Source organism: Delphinus delphis, chromosome 1 (assembly GCF_949987515.2).
Source record: "Delphinus delphis chromosome 1, mDelDel1.2, whole genome shotgun sequence".
In the NCBI taxonomy this organism is placed as follows: domain Eukaryota; kingdom Metazoa; phylum Chordata; class Mammalia; order Artiodactyla; family Delphinidae; genus Delphinus; species Delphinus delphis.
In genome coordinates, this window is record NC_082683.1 from 19,803,519 (window position 1) to 19,830,261 (window position 26,743).

Genomic DNA, 26,743 nt, shown 5'->3' on the forward strand with positions numbered 1-26,743 from the left:
TTTCTAGATATTCATTATAGAAAATCCAGAAAGTATAGGTCAATAATAAGAAAAAAATAACCACTAAACCTCTCACTATCTGACATAACCACTGTCAGCACTTTTGTGCATTTCCTTCCAGTATTTTTTTTTCCTTTAAAACACTCGTACATAGTCCAGTGATCTTCATACCATGTAACTTGGTATCCTGCTTTTCCAACTAGTATTATATAATGAACATCTTTGTGTGTCTCTCCCTATATAGTGATATTTAGTTTATATCACTAAACATTTGGAAACACAATTTTTAATACCCGTTTCATACTTTACATCTCATACTTTAGCTCTTGCATGATTATTTTGAATTGGGAACAATACCTATCCTGTCAAGCCCACTGAACTGCTTGATCAAATGAGAGAAAGTGTGCAGAGAGCTGCACAAATATGCGCAATGATCATTCATGATGTTAGTTTTATCTTCCCAAGTGAACTACTTTGTATGTTGTCACGGAATTGTTATATACTTTCCTATTCAACTTTTGCACAGCAGTGGGCAAAACTAGCTGTCTGGGTTTAATCTTTAAAAGGGAACATACTTATTAATAACTTTTAATTTTTTTCCTAGCAATTTCTTAGAGGCTCTGGCCTAAGGAACTTACCTGAAATATAGAAAAGGGAGTGTGCACAAAGATGTCCATTATGGCATTATTTACAATAACCCCAAAATAGAAATCACTGACAGGTACAATTATATGGGAGGAAGGTTAAGTAAATGATGCTGAACCTACTTGCGAAGTTATTATATAGCTGTCTAAAATGATGTTTACAAAGCCTTTGTAATAAAATGGAAGATGTTTATGTCATCATCACTGGAAGAAGCAAAGATGAATGAAAAAGAGTGGAAAGAAAGACACCAAAGTGGCAACAGTGGTTATAATATTTAAATGATAGATGATTATTTTCTTTCTCTCTGTTTTTCTGCAATGAGCTTGTATACCTTGGATGCATTAAAAGATAGGTGGGTAGGTAGGTAGGTAGATGGATGGATAGATAGATAGACAGATCAACCTTATTTTTTAAACTATTGGAAAGGATGTAAGCAGAAGAGGCAAGTACGGGGCACAGAACTGAGTTCAAGTGAAAGTAGTGACCCACAGGTGGGAGAAAAGGGCATGGGGGGCTGAGCCCAGACTGGGCTGGAACTTCTAGAAAACGCTTAGAACCACAAAAGGTGCCTTTTAGTTTATTTTTGGAGCAGGAAGAACAGAGTAAGGATGGGCACCTCATTTGAACATGGTAATATAATTATAAAAGGAGAAACCAAAATTGCTAGTTCCTCATTTGCTCCATCCTCTGACCAGCGTGGGCGGGACAGGCTTGGTGAGGGGAATGTGAAAGCCCAGTAGGGCTTTTGAGGAACCGAGGGGTAAGCGGAGCCACAAGGAGACTGGCAACAAGCACATTCTATCATAATTTATACAAGTGGGGGAAAACAGAATTCTGTCATGTATAAATCTGGGTGGAAATGACATCAACATCCTGCAACGTTCCCTAATTTTTTTTTTTTTTCTTTTTTTTTTTTTTGCGGTACACAGTCCTCTCACTGCTGTGGCCTCTCCCGTTGCGGAGCACAGTTCAGGGCTTCCCTGCTGGCGCGGTGGTTGAGAGTCCGCCTGCTGATTCAGGGGACACGGGTTCGTGCCCCGGTCCGGGAAGATCCCACATGCCGCGGAGCGGCTGGGCCCGTGAGCCATGGCCGCTGAGCCTGCGCGTCCGGAGCCTGTGCTCCGCAACGGGAGAGGCCACAACAGTGAGAGGCCCGAGTACCGCAAAAAAAAAAAAAAAAAATTCAGACTTTTAGAAAAGTGGCAAAAGATACTACAAAGATTCACATTTACCCTTCACCCAGATTCCTCAAATGTTAGTGTTTTACCCTGTTTGCTTTGTGTACACTCTTCTCTCTCTCTTTCTACACACACACACACATACACACACACACACACGAGGTTTCTGAACTATTTGGGAGTAAGTTGCAAGCATAATGCCTCTTACCCCTAAATACTTCATTGTGTATTTCCAAAAGGTTGGTTCTACTTTTCTATATAACCATAGTAAAACCAGAAAATTAACGTTGACACAATACTATCTGATCCCTATACCCCATTCACATTTTGTCAATTATCTTGATGATTGTCCTTTATAGTAATAATAATAATAGTAGTTGTTATTATTTCTGCTCCAGGATCGCATCCAAGGTCACGTATTACATTTAGTTCACGTCTCTTTAGTCTCCTGCAGGCTGGAACAGTTCCTCAGTCTTTCCTCTTCTTTCACGACCTTGATGTTTTTGAAAAGTAAAGGCCATTTACGTTGTAGGTTGTCTGTCTCTCAGTTTGGGTTTGTCTGATCTTTCCTCATGATTCGGTTCAGGTTTGCATTCTTGGCAGGATTACCACTGAAATGACGTGTGTTCTTCTTAGTGTGTCATATCAAATGGCATGTGATATCTATTTGTCCCCATTAATAGTTTTTAAAAATATAAATTAATAACAGCTTTACTGAGTTATAATTCACATATGATAAAATTCACCATTTTAAAGGGTAAAATCCAGTGGATTTTAGTATATTCCCAGAGTTGTACAGTCATCATCACAATCAATTTAGAACATTTTCATCGTCCCAAAAGGCCCCATACCCATTAGCCATCATTCTCCCTGTCTTTTTCCCTCACCCCTGGTGACTACTAATCTACTTCCTGTCTATAGGTGTGCCTATCCTGGACATTTCATATACATGGAATCATATGCTGTATGGCCTTTTGTGTCTGGCTTCTTTCACTAAGCACAGTGTTTTCAAGGTTCATCCACGTTGGAGCATGTATCAGCACTGCATTCCTTTCTATGGCCAAATAATACTCCATTGTATCTATTTACACATGTTGTTGGTTCATTCATCAGTCAATGGACATTTGGGTTGCTTCCACTTTGGGGCTATTACAAATAGTGCTGCTATGCACATTGTGTACAACTTTCTGTATGGACATATGTTTTTAATTTTCTAGGGTGTATGTCAGGGTACCCAATGCCACCGCTAGGTTCAGTGATTCACCAGGAGGGCACATAGTCCTATTCCTGGCTGATTTACTACAGTGAAAGGACACGAAGCAAAATCATCAAAGGGGAAATGTGCATACAGGGAAGCCCTGGGGAAACCAGACCCGGCACGCAAGAGTCCTCTCTGGGTGGAGTCACCCAGAACACACTCCATTCCTTCAGCACTGAGTCGTGATGACACGTGTGAGACGCCATCCACCAGGAAGTTCATTAGAGACTCAGTGCCCAAGGTTTTTACTGGGGGCTGGTCACGTAAGTACCCTCGGCCTAACATGTACCGAAATTCCAGACCCCCGGAAGGAAGGCAGGTGTTCAGCATACACCACATTGTTTGTACAGTCTCAGTGCAGTAAACCACCCTTACCCATCAGAGAATGGTGAGAACACTCACTAAATCCAAGTTCCCAGGCACCGGCCAAGGGCCAAATCTGCAAGCAGAGCCTTTCTAGGGATAGAAGTCTCAGGCCTACTGTGTTAACTCTGTTCTGCACGAGTCTACACCCAGGAGTGGAATTGCTGGGTCACATCGTAACTCCATATTTAACTTTTTATGCCACAGTGTTTTCCAAAGCAACTGCACCATTTTCATTTCCACCCGCAATTGATGAGGGTTTCCACTTCTCCACAGCCTGGCCCACACTTGTTATTGTCCATCTTGTTGATTATAGCCATCTGGTGTGACTGATAGGTTTTTAAGTTAGTGATTTGCAGGCATTTAGAACCAAAAATGAGGATCCGTAGGAGCCAAAATGTGTTCTCTAAGAACAAGTCATACCAGTCTAACCCCTGATTTTTCTTAAAAGAAAAAAAAAGCATCTGTTTTCTCTGTACTCGCTGTACGGGGGGCAGAGTGCTTCTGTATTTCAGTCCTGTCCTTCATAGTATCTTCGTATACAAAAATGGAGACACAGGGCTTGGACTGATTACCTGGAAGATTCCTCACTTGTTGACAGATGACACTCAAAGAGCAGTGCTGGAGCCAGGTGAGGGGCCCCTGCTGCTGTTTCCCCAACTCTGTCCTCAGCCCAGCCATTTAATGTTTCTCTCTAAAACTTGGGGGAGACACAGATGGCGGTCCCATGAAAGCAGGCAGAATACCCAAAACACACAGACACACACACAGTGAATGATAAGATCTGGTTCCAGAAAGATCCTGACAGCACGGAATGAGTATGGAGAGTCCAGTGAGATGCAGTTGTTAGGGACAAATGGCAAGTCCACACCCACAGGGTCTGGTCCAGATGTAACCAGGGAGAGTTTGCACTTCGGTTTCTGCTTATTACCAAAAGCCAACCGTAACAAATGGGTGACGAAGTCTGGGCACCCTGGAAAAACGTTGTGATGTGTATCTGCAGTTTCAGGGGATTTAGAGCTCTGCCATCGGGCGACCTGTCGAAGGAGCCGGGCTGTTCAGCCGGCCAACAGGCAGCCTAAGGTGACTTGAGAGTTGGCTCCCCCTGGATGAAGGGCTGTGGTGGGAGCATACGAGCTGTCTGCCCCATGGCCCGTAGGGAAAAGCAGGTTTAGATTGATTAAGAAAGAACTTTGTGAAACTCTGCAATTGAATGAGCTGCCTGCTAAGGAGGTAAGCACCCTGTCGCTGGGGGTGCTCAAAGAGAGATTACTTAGTCTTTTTAAGGAACTTGCATGGGGCAGGAGGTGGCCTGAGTTCTTTGAAGCCTTAGAACTGCCTAAACATGAAGCCAGGGACTGTCCGTCTCTAAAGGCAAGTCCAGGGGCTGCCCAAGGCACATATCACCAGTTCCAGAGTGAGATTAGCCTTTCTGTAGGTCACCCTCTTCTTGTGCCCCTCACAATCCTACTTGTCCATCAGGACACTTGGGTGCCCGTGAAGCTCCCCTTGAGACACGCGCTTGCCTTCTTCTGAGCACCTCTGTTACTCAGAAGCCCCCCCACCCCATCCCCCCGACCCATTACCTATTTTACCTGTGATGTGTGTGGTCCACACGTCAAGTCTCCCAGCCATGTGTTAAGCTCCAGAGCCAATTTTCTTGTTTGTTCTTACTTTCATTGAGCAAATACTTAATGAGCACCTATTATGTGTCAGTCCCCTGGTGAGTTGCCAGGCACGCAGCAGTGACTAGGGGATGGGGGCACTGACCAAATAGTCGCGAGTATAAGAGTTTAACTGCAGGCTGCTGTGGGACCTGACATCAGGAATGTGGGGAGGTCGTGGGGGCCTGGCTGGGGAGGAGGACTCCCTGCAAAAGTACCCTTTCAGCTGAGAGTTGAAGGAAGATAAGCAGTTGGCAGGAAAGTGGAGGGAGGGGTCCGGGGGAGCAGTCCACCGTGGCTGCAGCCCAAACTGCGGCCGAGCACAGGCTAGGACACCTGGTAGGTTGGGGCGCATTAGGAAGAGAAGTAAGGACCACCTGGCTGGGGGCTTTCCCCGTCATCCCCGCTTATCCAGCGCCTGGGCTTGCGAGCCGAGGTGGGAGACACAAGGATTAGCGTTCGAGGGTCTGTGGGTCCTTGTGCACGTGTGTGTGTGTGAGAGCAGCTCTAATTGCCTTCTGAATCCTGTCCCAAGCGACACAGGGATTATTTGTGCCTTCCTTCCTCTCCGTTGATGTGGATGACTGTGAGAACGGGCCACGTTCCAACATCCCCACGTCCCTGCAGTGACAGCTCCTTTGAGAACATGTAGATACCCATGGTTCTCTTAATTACTCCTGCACACCCACTTCTCTCTCTCAAGCAGGTGGGGTTTGGGGGTAGGGTGCAGTCCTCCCCCTCCAGACCTCTGCTCCTGCTTTCCTGCTGCCATTTCTGTTTTAACAGCCTCCTGCTGCTCCCCTACCCATCCCCCACCCCTCCCTCCCCTCACACTGACTTAATCGAGGCCCGCCCCCCCAGAATAAGAGAGACTGAGGGAGGAGGCCAGTCTCCCTTAAGCGCTCATACCCAGCAATTAGTTTCCCTTATTGCCAATTCAAGATAAGTAGAAAATAACCAAGGAATGGAACCAGGGCTCAAAACCTGTGTCAAGTGCTTGGCACGCAGTACCGTGACATTTGCATGTGTGTCTCCTGGGAAGCCACACATCAGGCCAAGCATGGGGGTGGGGTCTGCTGGCCTGGGAGTTGAAAGAGCTGTATTCCAGCCCTGCTGGCTGTGCCACCCTGACCACCTTCCATCTCTGAGCCTCAGTTTCATCATCTATGAAGTGGAGAGATGGTACTAGATTATTCTGCCATTTCACGGAGAGCCCAGGACACAGACCTGTCAGGTCTGCCCTCCTGGTCTGTGTGTTTTGGCCCCAGGGGTGAGCATGGCAATGGTTACTGTCCAGGTGTGCCTGGAAGAGATGGCTGCTAGACCTTGGCACCAGGAGTGGCAGAGCATGGAGAACGCAGGTGGCGATGTCCAGAAAGACAGTGCTGAGGCAGGAAGGTGGGCTGGGAGATGGAAGGAGAAAAGCAGAAGGGTGCCAGACAGTGTCTGGAAGTGAGCTGGGAAATAGAAATAAACACATATAGTAGACTGCTGGTTCTCAGATGTGGCCCATGGACCACGTGGGGATGTGTTAGAAAGACAGGATGTCAGGCCCCACCCCAGACCTGCTGGATCAGAAACTCAAGGATGGGGCCCAACAGCCTGTTTTAACGAGCTCTCTAGGTGATTCTGATGCACGCCAAAGTCTGAGAACTAATAAGGTGGATGAAAGAGGGGTGGATGGATGAGGCTTGGAGAACCAGATGGGTTATTTTAAAGGCTGAGCAGGAAAGAGGACTCGTGTTTGTTGATCACTTGCTGTGTGAAGTCAAAAACTGGGCATTTCCAGCTACTTGCTTTCATTTAAACCTTTCAGGATTGTGGCAAAGCAGCCCTTGTTATCCCCATCTCAAAGATGAGGCAGCTGAGGCTTGGAGACATTCAGTTGCTTGCCAACGTCAAAGAGCTAGTGGCAGGGGTAGGATTAGAACCTGGGCCTCCCGGCCCCGAAGCCTGAGTTCTCTCCACGACACCAGGCTGCCTCCCACCTGCCTGTCCTTCAGCTGTGCCTCCGCTGCCTGGGCTGGCTCCCTTCTCAGCCCCATGGTCACCGCAGAGGCCTGCTCTGCTGTCCTTCTTCTGCAGCCTGCCATCAGAGGCAAAAGGGAGACCCTGGGGAGGGGCGGGAGAGCAGGGCTGGGGACAGATTGTTGCCTGGCGTTCCTCCAGCCTCCGGTGCTAAGTGCAGTTAGGAGACAAAGGTGCTTGTATGCTTGTGATGCTGCCGAGGGGCTAACATGGTTGCCTTAATGTAGTAAGAACTCACGCATGCACTGGGTGACAGAGCTGACGGATACTCATTGCCAAGCCCTGTGCAGGGTGCTTTGGGGGAACCGAGGCAAAGAAAATGTAGTTTCTGGCTTCAAAGAGTTTGTGGTCCAGAACCAGTAAAACAAAAACTAACAGTGACCGGCTGGGGTGCTAGGAGGCCTGGGAGAGCCAGCCTGGGTCAAGCCAAGTGCAGGAGGAGTTCAAAGAGACTCAAGCAGTGACTTTAGGGGACAGACCTAAGGCTTCGGAGCCAGAGGGCATGGGTTCAATTCCCAGCATGCTCACTCACTCCCTGGGTAATCCTGGGCGAGTAACCTCATGTCTCGACCTGTCTCCTTATCTACAAAATGGAGTTAACAACCCCTAGCTCAAGGGACGGTTCTATTAGATTCTAACAGGCATCCCTCGTTGAGTTTTGTTTCCTTCCATTCAGAGGGTCACTTTAGGTCCGGGAAGGCTTCACGGAAGAGGTGGCTTTTCACTTTGGCACTGATGGATGGCTAGAATGTACTTAGTGCCTTTTGTGCCTTCTCTGAGGAATCTATGGGTAGATGCAGGACGTGTGGGGTTGTCGGAGGAGAACAGCCTTCCAGGCATAACTATGAATAGAACAGTGGTGAGAGGAAGTCGTCTTTCTCAACGTGGAAGATTGTTTTTATAATGTGGTTTCAAATCCTGTTGCAAAGGGCAAGGCCAGGTGGCCAGCCCGCGCTATTGGGAATCTCCACGCTCAGGGTCTGTTTCTGCTCTTTCTTACAGATGATGCAGTTCGCCTGGCAGAGCTACAAGCGCTATGCGATGGGGAAAAACGAGCTCCGGCCCCTCACAAGAGACGGCTACGAGGGCAACATGTTCGGTGAGCTGACGTCGGAAGACCCCCTGCCCCTGGGGGCCGAGCAGAATTTCATTTTTGACTTTTTCTCTCCTGAGCTATGTCCCTGTTTCTCCAGAGCTCCAAGTCTGACTTCCTCCAGGGTTGTCTAGGCTTGTGAGCCTTCTAGGTTTGGGGGAAACCCACATGCTTCTCCCTCACCTCACACACTTCTTTATATGCACCTGTTGTTAATTTTCAGAGCAGACAAACTTGGAAATGTGAGTGGGGGCAGTGAGTGACGGACACTAGTTGCCATGGAGAAGGTGGGCAGATCTGAAGGACACAGAGGATTGGGTTTAAATCCGCTCCTCCAAGTGGCTGTAAAATGATCTTGGGTGTTTTCCTAGAGAAACCAAACATGTATCTGATAAGCTGGGCACACGCGCTGCCTTTAGGGTCTTGGGTATGCGTCTCTCACCGGGTGGCTTGGTGGACAGTCACAGTTAGGGAGCAGCACGGGTGCTGCTGTGTGTTGGCAGCTTGAGTCTGACCTGTAGCCACACTTGCCAACATCTCGGTCCTTTGCAGCCGTGAGATCCTCCTCAGCCAGAGCCTCGAAAGCCCTTCTCACCCGGAGAGACTGCAAAGTGCCTCACTGTGGGCACAGCTTTAGATATCAAATGTAATTCCCGGACAAATCACCAGCGCCCCTCTCTGCAGGCCCTTCACATGAAAAGATGCTGGAGGCACCTGGCTTCCTTCTTCCCTGTGAGACAGGAGCTATCTGGGGAGCTGGAAACAGAAATTCATCACCTGTATTCCCCACCCCTTAGAGACACAGGCTCCTGACATCAAGAACCAAAGAGCTAAGTCAGATGAAAATCCCCAGAAAATTTTCAAAAGCAGGTTTACAAGGCCCCCCATGCGTAGGGCAGAGTATTTGTGTTACGGGAAAAGGGACACAGGACCTACCTTCCTCCATGTCACCAGGCAGCATCCCAACGCTTCTGGCTGTTCAGGCAGTTCACTCCCCTTGGGTAGGGGGGTGTGATTTGGGGTAGCTGCTGCTGCTGCTTTTCCCCCCGGCTTATCATAGGCATGTAGGGGAAAAGAGAAAGTATCAGAAAGTATAAAGCAGGCCAAAAATAACTCGTTCTACCATGTAGATGCAGCCTCTGTGCACATCTCGTCTTATTTCCTTCCAGTCTTTTCTTCAGTACACTTCCCCCACCCATATACAGTATTATGTTCTTCCTTTTCTTTTTTTTTTTTAACTGAATGTTACATCATATGTGTTTCCCTAACTCGTGTAAATTTTTTCATAAAGAATATTTTTAATGGCTGCAGTTATTGCATGGATGTGCCATAATTCGTTTAACCATCCCACTAATGTTGGCCAAAGGTCCTTTCCAATTTTTCACTATTAAAAATAACACGGCAGGGCTTCCCTGGTGGCGCAGTGGTTGAGAGTCCGCCTGCCGATGCAGGGGACACGGGTTCGTGCCCTGGTCCGGGAGGATCCCACGTGCCGTGGAGCGGCTGGGCCTGTGAGCCATGGCCGCTGAGCCTGCGCATCCGGAGCCTGTGCTCTGCAATGGGAGAGGCCACAGCAGTGAGAGGCCCGAGTACCGCAAAAAAAAAAAAAAAAAAAAACACGGCAGTTATCATCTTTGTGCATAAAACGTTGTCTTAGGATAGGTTCTGAGAGAGGACTCCTGAGTCGTGGGGAGGAAGACAGGTGTTTCCTTAACCTCAGATATGAAATGTGTGGATTCTAGTTTCAGAGGCTCGCTGCCTGACCCGTCCAGATCATAGACTTCCCCAACACCCACATCAGCCCTGGGGAAAGACGGCTGGTGTGGCTCTCATCAAAGTTGTTGGAGCTTTGGCTACTACTATAAATGAGGGACATAATCCTCTCTCTCTACACAGTGTGCAAATATTCAGGGAATTGGTGGAGGTTGGGGGGAGGCTGTTGATCTCTGAAACTGCGGAGCATGGGCCTAGCTATTGCTGTGACCATCCACGGGGATAGAGGGAGCACTGCTGGGAGGAACTGGGCTAAACCAAGTCCCATTTTCTGAAATTCCTCAGGGCCTGTGATTTAAATCTCAACCCTTTGGCCCCTTTCCCATCACTGAGCCTCAGGAAGAGTGGGCAGCTTGGAATGATGCAAAGAAACCTGGACCTTGAACCAGAAGACCTGGGAGCGAGTCCTCACTCTGCCCTGAACTATCTGTGTGGCCAAGTCACTTGACCTCTCTGGGCCCCTGTTCGTTCATCTTGCACACTCAGGTTGCTATGAGAGCATGCAGGAACGTGCAAAGGGCTAAGTATATATGAGTGATATAGGATTTCCACAGTAATAAGTGGGGTCGGCAGTTGCCCAGGTGAGCCCATGGAGGGTTCTGAGGTCCCCTGTCTCCCAAGAGCGGCCTTGGCTAAGGCCCTGGGTACCCGATCATCCTGCGCCTGCAGCAGTCCTGGCAGTGAGACAGGGCCTTCTTTCTGTAGCCAGCCACTGAGCTGCAGTGGGAGGCTGGCTCCTGGGTAGGGCCCCAGGCACTGGGCGGGGAGAAGCTAGTCTTGATTTTCTTACACTTTCATTCAGCAGCTGCTTGTGTAGTGCCATGCCCGGTGCTGACTGCTGGGGATGCAGGGATAAATGACACAGTGAAAACTCCACCAGCTCTGCAGAGACGTACACTGGCAACCCTTCCTCGGAGCCTCTCTGGGGTCTGTCTAGGTGCTCTCAGAATGAGGGGCACGTAGAAGGGATCATGATCAATGATGTGACCAGTCCTTCACTGGCTTGTGGCTCTAGGTCCCTGGAGCCCAACAAGTTCAAAATGACTTCACTCCTTCCTGGTTGAGTGACCTTGAGTGTTCTCTGAGCCTGAGTTTTCTGTAAAGTAGAACTAATGAAAACATCATACCCCCAGCCCAAGGCCTGCCTGACACACAGAACCATCTTAATAGCTGGTAGTTATGCTTATTGTTGCCACAAATGGGTCTGATGATACAGATGCTTATGCCAACACCCCCAGAGGAGGAGAGTTGAGGGGCATTCGAGGAACCTGGAGAAGGTTCTAGTTTGGGTTGGTCCCATGAGGGGCTTGGAAGCCAGACTGTTCTGGATGATAGGAGTTGAACTGGCCTGAATGAAGCTGCTTCTCACGCCACTGGCTTCTTTTGCTGGACTCACACGGGCTTGTGGGTGGCCTCGTTCCTGGGCTGTGGCAGCCGCCGTCATCAGTCACCTCACTGTAGGCTGGGCCCTGCAGGGCATGGTCAGATGGCAGCTGTCCCCACCCTGCCCTGCCTGGCTGAGTGGATGTTCAGGGTCCCTGAGCAGCGTCCTGCATCCTGGTGCATATCAGTCTGCCACGGGCCCTTACAGGCTCCTCCCTGGGCCTGTGGGGCCAAGAGAGCTGCATACGGGGTAGAGTAACGAGCTCACACTGGTGCCTGGCTTTGCAGGATTTACACGGGATGCAACGAAGACATCAGCTGCAGAGCCTGGTCTCCCCCCGTGTGGCAGTTCACCAAACTGAATTTACCCTCCCCACCGCCCGTGCGCCCCTCCCCAAATCTGTTCTCACTTTGAAAGTAAGACCTCTGGGTGAGGCACCTCTCAAGCCAGTTTTTGTGTCCTGAGCAATTCAGTGTTAAAGTCTCTTCCTACTTACCGCAATCTGGCTCAGCAGGTCCTGCCAGAAAATGCCCCCAAGACCCTAGCGGCTGCCAGCAAAGTGGACGCGGCCTGTTCCTCACGGGCACAGGGCCGGCACTCAATGGTGATGCTCTCATCACCGTGAAGTCACAGGGGTGAGTCTGCCACTTGAAGAAGACATTCGAGGAGGGCAGTGTAGAGGAACCAGCCATAAAGCAGCAGCTGGTGATGCCGTAAAGCACAGTGGCTCAGTACTCAGAGGCCCAGCTTCCTTACCTGTAAAAGGGGCTGCTCCTAGGACCTGGGGGAAGCCAGCTGAAGAGCGTGGACTCTGAGGCCAGAGGGCTTGGATTTGCATGCTGCTCTGCCACTGCCCATCTGTGTGACCTTAGGCAAGTTTCTTAACCTTTCTGGGCCTCAGTTTCCAGCCTTAAATTGGGGACAACAGTAATACCTACTCGCAGGATTGTTTCGAGAACCAAATGAGTTAATTTGTGAGAAGTGCTTATATTCAGGCCTGGCACACAGGAAGCATTCTTCAAGTTCAGCTGCTATGAGGATGACATAAGGCCCTTAGGACAGTGTGTGCTTCTCCCATTTTGACTGGGCTATGACCGAGTCTCCTGGACCCAGGGACCCACGTGCGGACTCCAGGGCTTTCCCAGCCCTGATCCCTCCTGCCCTGTTCCCCTCAGCCCTCAAGCGCCTGTGGCAGAGATCACGGATGGGCAGCCCACCGGTAGTCAGTGTACCTCTCACCCTTTCATTTATAGCAGCTTACAATGGAATTTTTAAGAGGGAAGAGTCAGGGGAAAGTTAGGGCTCAAGGCTATGGAATAAATCGGCCTCCTGACAGCAGAAGGGTTTCCAGGAGAATAGTGGGAGCTCATACCCAATGCCAGCTGTCAGCCTTAAAGCACTTAATGACATTAATCCTCCCAAGAACTCAGAGTGGTCATAAGAGCTCCATTCTCCCTTGGCATTGGGGAAATCGGTACTGGGCGCACAGTCTTGAGAGGTCCCCAGCAGAGAGGCCCTTTGATGGCAAGTCCAACTGCCTCATCTTAGAGTTGCGGAAACCAAGCTCAGAGAGGGGAAGGGACTCAACCGGGGTGACACAGCATGTTAATTGTAGGTGTGGAATTTGAATCCTGGTGGCCTAGTCCCAGCCCAGTGCTCTTTGCACCACCCACTCTGAGATTAGCCAAATTGTCCAAGCCCAGATTGTCAAAGCAGAGGCCTCTGGTTCTGGCCAGATCACCACCAGGAACTAGACGTTCTCAGAACTCTAGCAAGAGCAGATTTTCTTTCAGGAGGTGTATGATTTGGGAGCCAAGAGCCCACCTGCTTCCTGTACGTGCATCATACCAGGCACCGTAGCTGTATTCTCTCGTGTCCTCCTCACAGCCCTGCTAAGGTATAAATTACCCCCTTATCCCCATTTCACAGATGAGGAAACTGAGACTTGGCAAGGTTTAGGACTTGCTTAGTCACACAGTTATCAAGCAGAGACTTAATCACAGGTGTGCTGGACTCCACAGCCCAATCCACAGACCACCATGCTGCCCTGTCCTCCAGTGACCACGTGTGTGGCTGTAGAGAAGGGAGCAGGGGCAGAGGGATGGTCTCAGGGTTGGTGGTATTGCATCTTCTACTCCAGTGCCCTCACAGAAACCCAGAAAGACATGTATTTCAGGTCAGGGTCTGCGGCCACCCATCTGAAGGCATCATGATTTATTGGACATCAGCTGACTATTCAGGGCCTGGGAAGAAGATTCAGATTTCCCTCTTTTCTCCCACCATAGGAAAATATTTAATCTCTGCCATTAACCTAAAAACAGCTACTTACAAGACATGCCGTTGGCTGTCAGCATAATGAGCTGAGAAGAGCATGGATTTGAGAATCAGACCAGCCTGAGTCTGAATTCCGGCTCTGCCACTTACTAGTCATGTGACCTTGGGCGAGTTTCTTAAACTCTCTGCACCTCAGTTTCTCCATCTGTACAATGAGGACAGTGGTGAGGAGTAGATAAAGTTGATGTTTGTAAAACCTGCCCATATGCTTAAATAGACTTGCCCATATGCACTCATTAACTATAAGCTACCGCTGTTATTATTATATCAGTTATAAAATAATTGTGAGAATAATTATATCCTGAGACAAAAACAAACAGTGTGTGGCACACAGTAGGCTCTGGATAAATATTGTCAGATGAATGAATTGCCCCCTGCAGTCTCTGCCTGCCCTGTTTTCCCTTAAGCCCTTCCTCCTGGTCCTGCTGTGCTCAGTTCCTCTCATCCTCTGCAGCTGCTTTGACCTCCTCCATCACAAAGTGCATTAGGAATCGGCAAACTGACCCTGAAAGAGCAGCAGTCCTGCTTAGTCAGCGGCTCTGATCTTGGGCATCTTCTCTGTGGAGGATAGAGGTGCTGGTATAGCCAGAAGCGCCGTCCCTCTGCTCCAAGCTGGCCCAGGGTGACCGTGAGAGCCCCAAACTGGATTCTGCCTCTGCCTGGTGAATCCCTGATAGAACTGCCCAACCAAATCCCCATCTCAAGGGATGATTATGGCCTTGGGTGAGTTAAGAGGGAAAATGAACACAGCACGATTTTTCAGATCACAGGCTGGGAATGTTCGGCCTTGGAAGAGAAAAAAATAATCTTTGCCTTGTAAACAGAGCAAATATGATGTTGAAGAGGGAATAAATCCAGGCCCCAAGATGTCATTTTTACAATTGCATTTTGGCATGTGACTTAGTGCCTTCTGCAAAACGTTCACAGTCTCCTACACAGACACACACACACCAATCTTACCGGGTCTTTATTGTGGGCGGAGAGCTGCACTGCAGTGTGGCTGCCGGGAGAACTGCATACTTTGCAGATAGACAGTTTGTGAAAACCACTTGCTTCCCAGTTTCCACAGGTCTCCATGCTGTTTCCACGGTTCTCTGTGTTTGTTTCCGGGTGGCGGCGGTTTTGACTTTGGAGTTGTGCCTGGTTCAAATCCCTGGTGTTTACCAGCTGATTAAATTGGACAAGTCACAGAGTTCTCTGAACCTCAGTTTACTCACCTGTAAAAGGAGGCAGGCGGGGCTAGGTAGCCCCAGTACAGTGCCTGGCACCCAGTAAGTCTTCATAAAACATTAGGTTGTTTCTTCCCTGAGTGCAGACACACCCTTCCCAGTCCGTTTCCTATCTCCTCTCTTATCGGGTAACAGGGCACTTGGACTTATCTGGCTGAAAATACTGTATCTGCTCTTATAAGTTTTGTTTTCTGGAGGTTTTTCCTTTTTTTTTTTTCTTTTCTGAAAAACAAAAACAAAACACCAAATATCCATAGTTCTTAGAAAATCGTTGTCAGGTTGTGTCGCTCCCTGATTCTGGCAGGCCCGTGGTGCACATTCCTGACCCAGGCTCTGAGTTAGATTTGAGAAAGAGCTGTCATCAGCCTCCTCGGAGGTGGCGATGTTGCAATTCCTTGGGTAGAATGGGTCAGGCTTAAGGGCAACAAGCAGATCTTCCCGGCAGTCACATGTCTTGGGAGCCCTGGCTGCTCCATCTGGAGGCCAGAGGCTGTCAAAGCACGGGGGAAATGGATTAGAAGCACCAGTCACTGGCAGATGGCCTTTGGCACAAGGAGGGAAATTGCATAAAAATATGGACCCCACACATGTGAAGGACAGATAGGACTGGCCGTTGCTGGTCGGATGCTGCAGCTCCATGGGGGCCTCGCTGTGGCCTTGAATGACACATCCACGGTTCCTCAGCCACCTTCTAAAGACCAGGATGTCCCTCGGGTCACACTGGGTGATTAGCAAAGCAGAGCGCTCACCTCTAAATTAGCCTGCTGGACTTTCACACTCTCAGGCTGCCGACCATTCAGGGCGCGCTGCTCTGCACCCTCCTCCCGAAAAGGTTTGTTTTTTTCCCAAGCAGTTTCTAATTAAGATGCATCTTAGCTGTTTTCTTTTTCTTTTTGTTTAAAAGGCTTCCCACCAGCACAGAGCATAATTTATTTCTCTAGAAAATCTAGCAGCAGGTTGTTGTAAAAAGAAAACTCGAGGCTCGGAGCCTCGGGTCCCCATCCCAGCCCTGGCGCCAGCAGCCATGGGAGCCGGCGACCTCCCCTGGGCCCCGGGCCCCGTCTCAGCTTCAGTACAAAGAGGTTTGCACCCTGGCCCCTCGCTGTCCTCTCTGTGATTCTCGGTTGGTTACTAGGCTGATTTCTTTCTTTTTTTTTTTTTTTTTTTTCCGCCTCTGAGTGGCTATTTGGGCTATGCCGATTCTCTTGAAATCTGAAATTTTAGTAGCAAGTTTTGCTTCTGTTGGGGAGGAGTGAGTGAGTCAGGGTATCTATTCCCAGAGCAAGTCGCTAGGGATGCATAAAATGATTCATATTGAAACTGACATTCCCTCCTGGGGGTGACGTGTTCCTGCCCAATTTACAAAGACCTTTCCTTCCTTGGAAAGAAGGCAGAGCCCACAGCAGACAGCCAGCCCTCTTTTCTTCGCACCGCACTGATGGCGAGCACTTGCCAAATTTCCCAGCAAACTCAGTGACAAATAGGTACGTGGATTCGCAGAATCTCAGACTGTCTGTGCCAGTTGGATTCTTTGAAACCATCTGGTCCAGTGTCTAAGGCTGGGGAAAGAGGCACAAGGGGGACAGGGACTCAGGAAGGCCTAATAACCAGGACTTGAATTCTGGTACTTTGACGTGAGCCTCTTTTTTTTTCTTTTTAATTACTTTTTAAAAATTGAGATGTAACTTATAACTTACATACAGTAAAATGCACAAATCTTAAGTGCACAGCCCAATGAGTTTTTACATGTGGATGCACCCCTTGATCTGCACCCACAGATCAAGATAGAGAGCACTTCTGTTACCCTCCAGAAGCTTCCCCCAGACCCTTCCTGGTCCCCAAGGGCCATTGCTGTTCTGACTTCTATCACCTTAGATTCGTGTTGTCTGCCTTAAAATTTCATATCGTACTGTACTTTTATGGTTTACTTTTCTTTCACATAATTAGGTCATGAAGGGTTCATTCTTTTTCAAGTGTATCCATTCTACTGTTCCTGGACATTTTTGTTCCCAGCATTTGGTAATTATGAGTAAAGCTGCTATAAACAGTTTTTGTTTGTCTCTTAGTTTAACATTTAGTGACTGCTTCAGCTGTGCTCTGGAGAGGGCAGGGACCCTGCTCTTCCTGCCTTGACTTGCGGGTGAATCGGGGCTCTCAGGCCAGCTGCCTCAAGTGCCCCTTGCAGCAGAAGGAACAGTCGGCCGAGGCTTCCTTCACCACCCCCTCCCCACACTGTCTCACCAGCCCACCCAGCTGTGACACATGGGCACAGATGGCATGAACTGGAGCTTCTTTAGTTCAGCTACTAGGCTAGGAAAGGGGTCTTAATAGAGAAAATGTTGACCTTGGAGTCAGAAGACTTGAGTTGTCCAAACCCTGGCTCCACCACTAACCCACTGGGTAGGTGTCCCATTTCCTTTTCTGAGCCTCAGTTTTCTCTCCTGTGGAATGGGGATGATGACACCTTCTCACAGGTTGTCATTGGGATCACAGGAGATGATCCCACCATTTCTTTATCTGCCAGTGATCATTCAGTGCCTACTGTGTGCCACTAGACCCTGCTCGAGACACGGGAAACAGCAGGGACCAAGATGGACACCCACGTGGATGTCCCAGGCTAGTGAGGAGACGTAGGCATGAACTTGTAGTTTCAATTAAGGCAGTATGAATGCCATGAGGTACAAGCTCACACCAAGGGCTCCTTGACTCATCCTTGGAGGGATGGGCTTCAGAAAGATTTCCTGGGGGAGATGGCCTCAACTGAGGCCTGAAGCATGAATGAAGAAGCATAAGAGAGGGATCACGGGCACAGAAACACGTGTGCAAAGGCCTCGAAGGGGAGACTGAGCACAACTGTGGCTCCTTGGGGTCTAAAAGGTGTTCAGTGTGACTAGAGAGGATGAGGGCATAGTGAGAGACCATCTGTGAGCAGCTGGCATATTAAGGGGACCTGTGAATGCTCCCCAGTGTTTTCTCCCCACCCCAGACCCCAAGAGCCAGGAGGCTTCTAATGGCTTCTGCTCTGTGACCCAGGCAAGGCCTGTTCCGTCTGTGAGCTCATTTCCCCACCATACGACGTGGGCGTCTGGCATATGGGCTCTCATGTTACTTCTAGGCCCTAAAGAGTAGGTGATTGGGCCACTCTGGGGTGTGTTTCACCCTGGCTGATGAAAGCCTGGTGCGGCCGAGTGGGCCACTGGCTCAGCGATGGAGGCAGAGGTGCTGCACTGGCTGTGGTGGCCACTCCTCTGGAAGGTGGGGGCCAAGACTTCACATCCCCCCGCCAGGGGCTTCTGAGGCAGGCAGCTTGGTTCTCTGCTCCACAGACGGCTGCTCTCCCAAGCATAAATGGTCGGCATGAGAACCATGCAGCGATCAATAGGAATTGTTGAAAAATTCTGAAGAGAGCCTGGAGGAAGACAAAGAGACCCGGAAGTGTGTTGTCAGCACAATTTGGGGCTAATACTCAAGTCTGTTTTTTCATCAAGTCTGAAAGGCGGTTTAAAATCCACTGCTCTTGTTTTCTTTTGTTTTGTTTTGTTTTAATGGCTGGATAAAGCACAATTGCATTTTCTCCCCCAATAACTTTGAATTCTGGGAATAGACCATGTGGGGATAATTGCTGTTGTCTAATCCCACCGAAGGCCAAGCCAATGATTAGGACAGGGAGGGAGCTGCCGTGCCGGAAGCCCTCTGCCGGTTTCTTACTTCCAGCAGCCAGGGCTCGACTCCCCAGATGACCCTGTTCCCGAAATAGCAGTTGCCCAGAAATGCATCTGCATGTTGTTTTGCAGCAAGTAGCTGATAGCACATGGGGACATGGAGAGTTTTCATTCAATCCTGCAACTTCTCCTTGAGTACTTACTATGTGGCAGGTTCTGAGCTGGATCTGGAGCAGGGAAAGAGGGTGCAGAAAAGAACAAGACGCGGTGAGCTCATCGGAGAAAAGACGAGTGAAGTCTGCCTGTGGGTCAGACAGAACGGGTGCCCGAGCGGCACGGCTGCAAGAGAGTGTCAGCATCTACCAAGAGGTGCCGAGCAAGAAAAGTTTTCGCAAAGTTCCCCACGTTTCATTGCTGGGGAATCACAAAGACGGCGCCATTGGAGAGGAGTCTTATGGGAGGGGCTGGATCCTACCCCAGAGCTGCTCAGGGGGTAGGTTTTGACAGACACCCATGAAGTCTCTGTTACAGACAGGGGAACAGCTCAGACCAAGCTTAGGTGGTCCTGCTGGGTGGAGTGCTGGTGCTCAGAGAGGGGAGGGTGGTTGGTGGCAGGTGGCGGGGGAGGGGAGGGGAGGGCTGCAGACTTGAAGGGAAGAAACCTCGTCTGAGCAGCCAGCAGCCAGCCAGGCATTCCCTGCACAGGGCCGAACCTCTCCCTTACACACAGTGCCTAGGGCTTACAAAAGTATTTTATTTTATTTATTTATTTTTGGCTGCACCACGCGGCATGCAGGATCTTAATTCCCCAACCAAGGATTGAACCCTGACCCCACCCCCACCCCCACCCCGCAGCGAAAGCGCCGAGTCCTAACCACTGGATGGCCAGGGAATTCCCTCACAAAAGTATTTTAATTTTAATTTCTTTTAAAATCAGAAGAAAAATATGAAAATAATAATGAATATAAAATAATGAATCCAGCTTCTTTATACCAACGCAATTGTAAAAGAGCGTTTTTAATATTTTTTACAAAGGTAGGGCCCATGAAAGTCATAAGCAGCCCTGCATCCTTGTCTTCCTCACCAGGTGAGGGTTCCGAAAGCCTGCAACTGCTGACTTGTCGGGAAGGATCCCCTTCCTTCTCGTTGTTGTCAGGAAAGCTGGCAGTAACCCTACCAACAACTTGGGTTTTCTGTCTCTTGTTACAGCTGGGCCGGCAGGGCCTTGCTGCGGGTGCCCACCTGCAGCACAGGCACCTTCTTGGGAGTTTCGTTTTCCCTTACGGTGCCTCTTTGAAGTGGTGTCAGTGTGATGAGGAAACTGAGGCTCTGAGAGGAATAACTAACCCAAGCCTGCAAAGAGGCAGAGCGGCGGTTCCAACGCAGGCTTGTCTGCCTCCGAAGACCCCATGTCCTGTTTCCTCTGCCCCAGGGACTGTGAGGCCCCCACAGGCCAGGAATCCCTGCGTCACCTGCCTTGTGTGACACCAGCATGTCATCAGGCCCAGAGGGCCCTTTGGGGTGTCCAGAGGTAACGGTGAAGGGCAAAGAAGGGTCTGTGTGTGTTTATTGATTAAAAGGAGGTTGTGACGTTCTGTTGACACGGCTCGGCCCTGGTCCATCGCATCCCTCTTCCCTGCATTAGGCTGTAAAAGTGCAGCCAAAGTGATTCCTTGTCTTCCCCAAACCAAGGAGGACAAAATCCCGAACACCTCGGGCGAGACTATCGCACGACACTCACCACCGTCTGAGAAGATGTCACACAGGGGCTGCACTGGGGAAAGCGCCTCTCCCGTTCTTGCCCAAATCCACAGCGGGGTCCTTCTTTCCACTGGGGACGTGCCTTCATCTGAAAGGCCTTGAATTCCTGGGACATGAGGCACACCCAGCCCCAGATGTAAGTGCAGAAGCAAATCCCTTGGCGAGCGAGACAGCCTCTCTGGGCTCCCCCACATTCCCAGGGTGGGGGATGTGACTCTGCCTCCCCCTTCAGGGTGCAAAGCTGGGTAGCTCCACAGAGACCAGCCCCCAAAACATCCCAGAGCCTGAAGCTCAACACGATGGCTGGGGAGGAAGCAAAACCTGAGACAGGATCCTGGTGATTTAAGGCAGTTACACCAACTGGTTGGGAGCACAGGTTTGGCACCAGGCTGCCTGGTCACCATTTTCTGGCTGTGTGACCTTGGGTGATTAAATTAACCTCTCTGTGCCACAGTTTTCTCTCCTAGAAAAAACAAGAATAATAGCGTGTACCTCATAGAGTGGTGGTTGTGAGCATTCCGTTAGTTAATACGTGTGAAGGGCTCAGGGCAGGACCAATAAACAGTAGCTGCTGTTATCATCATCATCATCTTTACCATTAATATGGTCAGAGCTGCCCAGGGAAGCAGGAGGGTTGGGTCCTCTCCCTGCTCTGCCAGTGATTGTCTGTGCGACCTTGGACGACACACTTTCTCCCCTCTCCCTGGCAGTCTTGCTATCTATGAAATGAGTAGTGTGGGCCAACTTGTAGCTCTTAACCAGGGAAAAGCATCAGAATTACCCGTAGGCTTTTGCAGCATAGACTTCTGGGCTCTATCCGCAGAAATTCTGATTCAGTGGGTCTGGATCTGGCCCAGGGACCTGTGTTAAGAGTAGAATCTCCACTGGTGGTTCTGATACACGAGCCGGGTTAGGAACCACAGGACCTTCCTGGGCCTAAAGGACATTGTTCCTGAAGTGATCAGTCCCCCTCCTGCGGACCCATTAGCCCAGGTGGCGCCATTGGCAAGGGCGAGCCCCCTGCGCCACTGTGAATGCTGAGTCTGTCACCTGGGTGGGGGGTCTCGCTTTATTGGATGTGGCAGGCCAGCCCCCAGTTCAGCAGGAAGGCTGTGGTGGCCTGGAGAGCAGCCATATGGTGTGAGTGGGTCCAGCACGTCTAGGGGTTTCATCCAGCAGATGTTCAGTGAGCATGACATTTGCAAATGGTAGGCAAAGCAGTTGTGAAAAGGGGGTCCCTTCTGGCCACATGGTACTTGGGAACTAATCCTACCCCCAGGTAACAGGATATTCTCCGTGTAACTTTGAACTGTTTCTGAAGTGTGGTTGAGAAGGGGCTGGGGGTGTGGATGGATGTCAGCCCCACATTCCTGTGGAGCCGGGGAGAGGATTTTGGCTGCTTTTGATAAGAAAAACCTCAAAGGAGCTTTATCATCACAAAGAGTCCATCTCCTTGGGCACTGGTGGGGCCCCATCTTCCCCCACTGGAGTTCATCCCACTGCCCAGCCCCCCGCAGACCCCTGCCTGGCACACTGACCCGGCTCCTTGCCCCTTCGCCACATCTCCACTCCCTTCTCTGATGGTCGGAACCAGCCAGGACACTAGGAGACCTTGGCCCTGTCTCTCTCCCAGGGCTGAGTAGCAGGACAGCCTCTCTCCATCCATCCCTTTTATCTTCCTTCTTGCCTCCAACCCCAGATGTTCCCTTTGTGAAATAAATTGGATTTGTGTTTTTCTCTTTGAAGAACATGCTCTATAGTATAACCTGCTTCCTCAAGGTAGGCACAGCTTCTGACTGACCCTTACATCCAGTGCCAGCACTGGGCCGCAATACAGATGCTGGAAATGGGCAGGTGAGCAAACCAGTTGCTCCTGTCCTGAGACCCGATCATGGGCAGTGGCACCGTGCAGCCCCCCCGTGTGGAGAGCAGAGGCCGGCAGGCTGCTGGGCACAGGCTTGCTGTAGAATCTCAGTGGTTATTATAGCTTACGCATTTAACCACTTCAATTTGGCGTATGACTTGAGGTGCTGGGTAAGCATCTTGTCAACTTCAACACAGCTGACAAAGTTATGACATGAATGTTTAGACTTTGCAGTTTCCCCCGACCTCCAGCTGATCCTGTGAAAATGTCTCCTTCCAGAGAGCTGATTTGTGCCCCAGATTTTCCCATCTCAGAGAGAAGCGTCTCTTTGCAAGGTAAAATAGAAATTCGTTGTCATTCTGATACTCTGATTCTGTGTTCCTGGCCAGGGAGGCATATTCTGTGTCCGGTTTGTTGCTGACTTTCAAGGTTGGTGTCCCAAGGGACGGAGCGATGGGGAAGGACGTATAAGGATGGCCGGAGACACTCTCATTTTTAAGCTACTCTTCTCAGACACTAAACCTTGAAACGTGGGATTTTCTCTCTTAAGGCTGTCATTCTTCATGCCTCTTCTCAGTTGGAGAGTAATGAAGTTTGAACAAATCCTTTTATCCGTGTTGGAATTATCTGAGTATGAAAATCCTTTTCTACCCTTAAAATTACTCCATCTCTTTTTCCCTTTAAATAAATAAATAAATAAATGTAGTATGTGCCCATTGTAGGGAAATTAGAAATTCCAAATAAGAACCAGAAAGAAAGGCTCCCGAAGTTCCATCACTCAGAGGTGACCCATAGTTTTGTGTGTCTCTCCAGTTATGTCCCCATATAAATGAATAGAGATAAATATGTATTTTTAAATAAATGGAATCATATGATAAATACTGTCTTGTGACCTGCTTTTTCACTTAACAGCATTTTGTGGTCACCTTTTCAAGCTGTTAAACACTAAACAACTATTGTCGTATTTAATGGCTACGTCGTAGTCTATTGTATGGACAGACTATATGTGTATATATGTACATATACACACGTGTATATATATATATATATATATATATATATAATGTGTATGTTCACACACATTATATATATAACATACATTTTGTATATTTTTTTCTTATCCTATTACTTTACATTTAGGTTATTTCTGATTTTTTTTTTTTTTTTTTTGCCATTCTAGAATCTTTCTAATTCAGTTCCCTAATCTTTGCATACTTGTCCTAATGTTTTCTTAAGATAAGTTTTTAGTACAGGACTAGCTAACATGTTCAACTGTTTACCACATGCCACTCTACTGAGTGCTTTAAATATGTTATTTATTGAATCCTACAAATAATTCTCTACAGAAATATCTACATTTTACAGATGAGGACACTGAGGCCCAGACTGGTTATGTGCTTTGGCCAGGGTCACACAGCTGGCAAACTGCAGAGCCAGGATTGGAACCCAAGCTCTTTGATCCTTTTCCTTTTCATGGAAAAGTTTAAGTCTGCATGGCCTTCCACTGAATGGTTTAAAGGTACCTGTTCCCTACTTTGTCTCCTCCAGCTCTTTACTCTGTGACTGCCATACTTGAGGCCTGGCCTCTCGGAGTCCTGTCACACCCACAATTGCATAATAGGAACAGGAAAGGAAGAATTGGTGGTGTCTGTGTCATGCCACTATGATGTAGATGTGGTTCTCTGTCCCTGGGAGGTAGCTTCTTGGGAGCCATCCAGAGCAAGGAAGATGAGGTGACTGGAGGCCCACTTTAGGGAAGCTGTGAGGTCTCTGCACAACTCAGCAGGGTTGGCCGGCCTGCAGGCTGGGCTGAGGTATGGCCGGGCTGAGCGTGTGCTGTGCTTAGAGGCTCTGTGCTCCTCCTGGAGCAGGTTCCATGTGGGACCCGGGCTCTGGCTGGGGGAGTCCTGGGAGGCCACTCTGGGAGAGTCAGGCATGCGCAAGGGATATGGAGATTTGCTTGGTGAGAATGCTGCTGGACTGGGCAAATCCAAGGCCAGAGCCTAGAAGGGAAGGCCTGTTTTGCAGGAACTCACCAGTGAGCACTAGGAGGACAGGCTTCTGGGCCCGGAGTGAGGCCAGGGCCCTCTTCTCATGTCCCTCACTGGGGCTAGCTCATCGTCAGTGGATCTGCCCTTTGGGAATAATCAGAGGTCCAGCTGCCTCGGAACTTGAAGCTCTGCCTTGGAGCTGGGGCTTGGGGTGTGGCTGGGCCTGGTACATAAGCAGAACAAGGCAGAGCGTCTCTGAGGAGCAGAGGCTCAAGGATTCCACCTTGGCCACCTCGCAGGGAAAGTGTGTCTTGGCCCAGCAGAAGAGACTGATGGGGAGGGCTTGCCCTCCACTGGGCCCAGTTATCTCTTCCTGATATATCCATAGATTGAGCCTGATGATCTGACTCATATTCATTCAACTAATCACGCGAGTTATTTCTGCAATTTAGGTCTTCGAATAAGTGCATTTGGTTGCTGAATATGTGATCAGCCACAGATTTCTCATTCTTTAAAACCCAGGGAGCGGAAATGCCAATGTAGAAAGCCATCACACGCAGCAGAGATTTCTGAAGCGCTAAAATCAGCCCATTCAAGGCTCTGGCCTCTGGACCTCCCATCTCATAGCCAGTTGGCCTATCAGTGTTCCATGCAGAGTCCAGGTAGGGGGTCTTTATCCGTAAAACATGGGAGGATGACAATCAATAGATAATCTGCTCACGTTCATTTTACTTAACCAGAGAATTGGTTTGCCTCTGCAGTAACTTGATCTGGGGAAGAAAATGCATTTGGGGGGCTTCAAAAGGGTGTGGGCCAACTGGGAAAAACTACTGCAGTCTTTGAGGTTGGGAAGGTCAGCATCCCTTCTCCCTGCCCAAAACTTTGCTGTAACCTTGAACGACAACTTCGCCTCTCCCTCCTTATCATTATCATCACAGTCGTCATCACCAGCCAGGCCCCTGGTACAGGGAAGCAGTCACAGGACAGGACGTACCATTCATTCATTCATTGGTTTATTCAACGAGCCATTGTGGAACTCCTACAGAGCTCCAAGTATTGGATTCAATGCTAGAGATTTCAGAGAAAAGCCAGCCCTGGGTCCCGGTCTGACATGGCTCGTGTCTCACAGGGAAGACAGCGACAAACTGTTAAGAGGCAGATGTTGGGAAACAAGCGCTGGGAGCAGAAAGGAAGAGGCCTCCAGCCCCTGCCCCGATGCAGGCTCTCAGCTTCCGCTTCTTATCTGCGGGTGACTGGGATGGACCACGTCAGAAGTCTCAGACCAACTATAGAGAAGCTGTTTTTGTTCATTTCTCTGTGAAGCATTGGATGCTGTAAACAGGTGGGCCAGAGCTTGGTCGATGGAAAAGGTGTCCCAGGGGTTGGTGACAGCTGTGCTGCAGACCTCAGATTCTTCCTGTTTCCCAAAACCAGTAACACGAATTTTCCCCAGAGTGCAGAAGAGGTGAAGGTCTCCAGTCGAAATAAGTATTTTGGGGCAGAACCCAAAGACCATGGCCTGAGATAACAAGATGTTCTGGAGCCGTAATTCCAGACAGCCTTTCATCCCTCCAGACTGACAGCCTCATTTTATTTGACCTCAAAACGTATATGTTTTTGAAAAACAAACCTACTGGAATAGCATAAATGGTTCATTTCTTTCCAGGTGGTTCCTTTGAGAGACTAGCTCACATTCCCCAATGCTGCCCAGCCTCAAGCAGCTCTAGCCTCCCATCTGAGAGCTGCTTTTAGGAGTCGGAGCCCGAACCATGCATTGTCACATCCTGCTAATTTGTTGTCACTCACCAGACTGGGACCCCAATAAACTCTGTTTCTAGAAAGTAGGTCTCTGCCTACTGCTGTGGAGATTCAAAACCTGGGTTTGAATTTTGCTTTGCCATTTGTTATTATCATCACATTGGGCAAATCATTCAGCTTCCCTGAATTTGTTTCCTCATGTGTAACATGGGCATAATACCATCTCACCCGGCTGTGGTGATAGCACGCAAAAGCACCTAACTTCGTGCCAGGAGCACTGTAGTAATAACCCCCTCTCTCCCCATCTCTCTGTTCCCCACCCCACCTTATTTATGAGATATATAGTAGAAAGAACACTGGATTGAGTCAGGCAGGAGGACTCTGTGATCCTAGGTCAGAAGTTTACCTCTCAGACCTCAGTATCCTCATCTGTAAAATGGGGATACCATTTCCTAACTCTGGCCAGCCTCAAAGGGTTAGGGTTAGAAGGATTAAACAAGAAGAATCATATGACTATTTTTTAAATGTAAAATGTTGGACAACGGCATATGGGATCTTAGAACTGGGGTGGTGGGGAGTTCAATCCCCAGACAGTACCAAAGAGCCACTGTCTTGGAAAGTATCTAAGAAAGTCCCTGGTGAATTTCTTACTCATTCAGCATCACCTGGGGCTTGGACACTTGCATGTTCCTGAGCCCAGGAACATGGGAATCTGAAGCCCATGCACTTCACCAGGGCTCTGTAAGGCTCTTTAGTTG

The 26,743-nt window shown here is 49.2% G+C and overlaps 1 protein-coding gene across 1 annotated transcript in view; it reads left to right on the top strand.

Annotated features, from left to right (window-relative positions):
* MAN1C1 (mannosidase alpha class 1C member 1) overlaps positions 1-26,743 on the top strand; it is a 132,265-nt gene that overhangs the window by 45,609 nt on the left and 59,913 nt on the right. Inside the window, exon 2 of the mRNA XM_060016671.2 lies at positions 8,139-8,235. Coding sequence (XP_059872654.1) covers positions 8,139-8,235 — 97 coding nt within the window. The remainder of the gene's footprint in view (positions 1-8,138; positions 8,236-26,743) is intronic.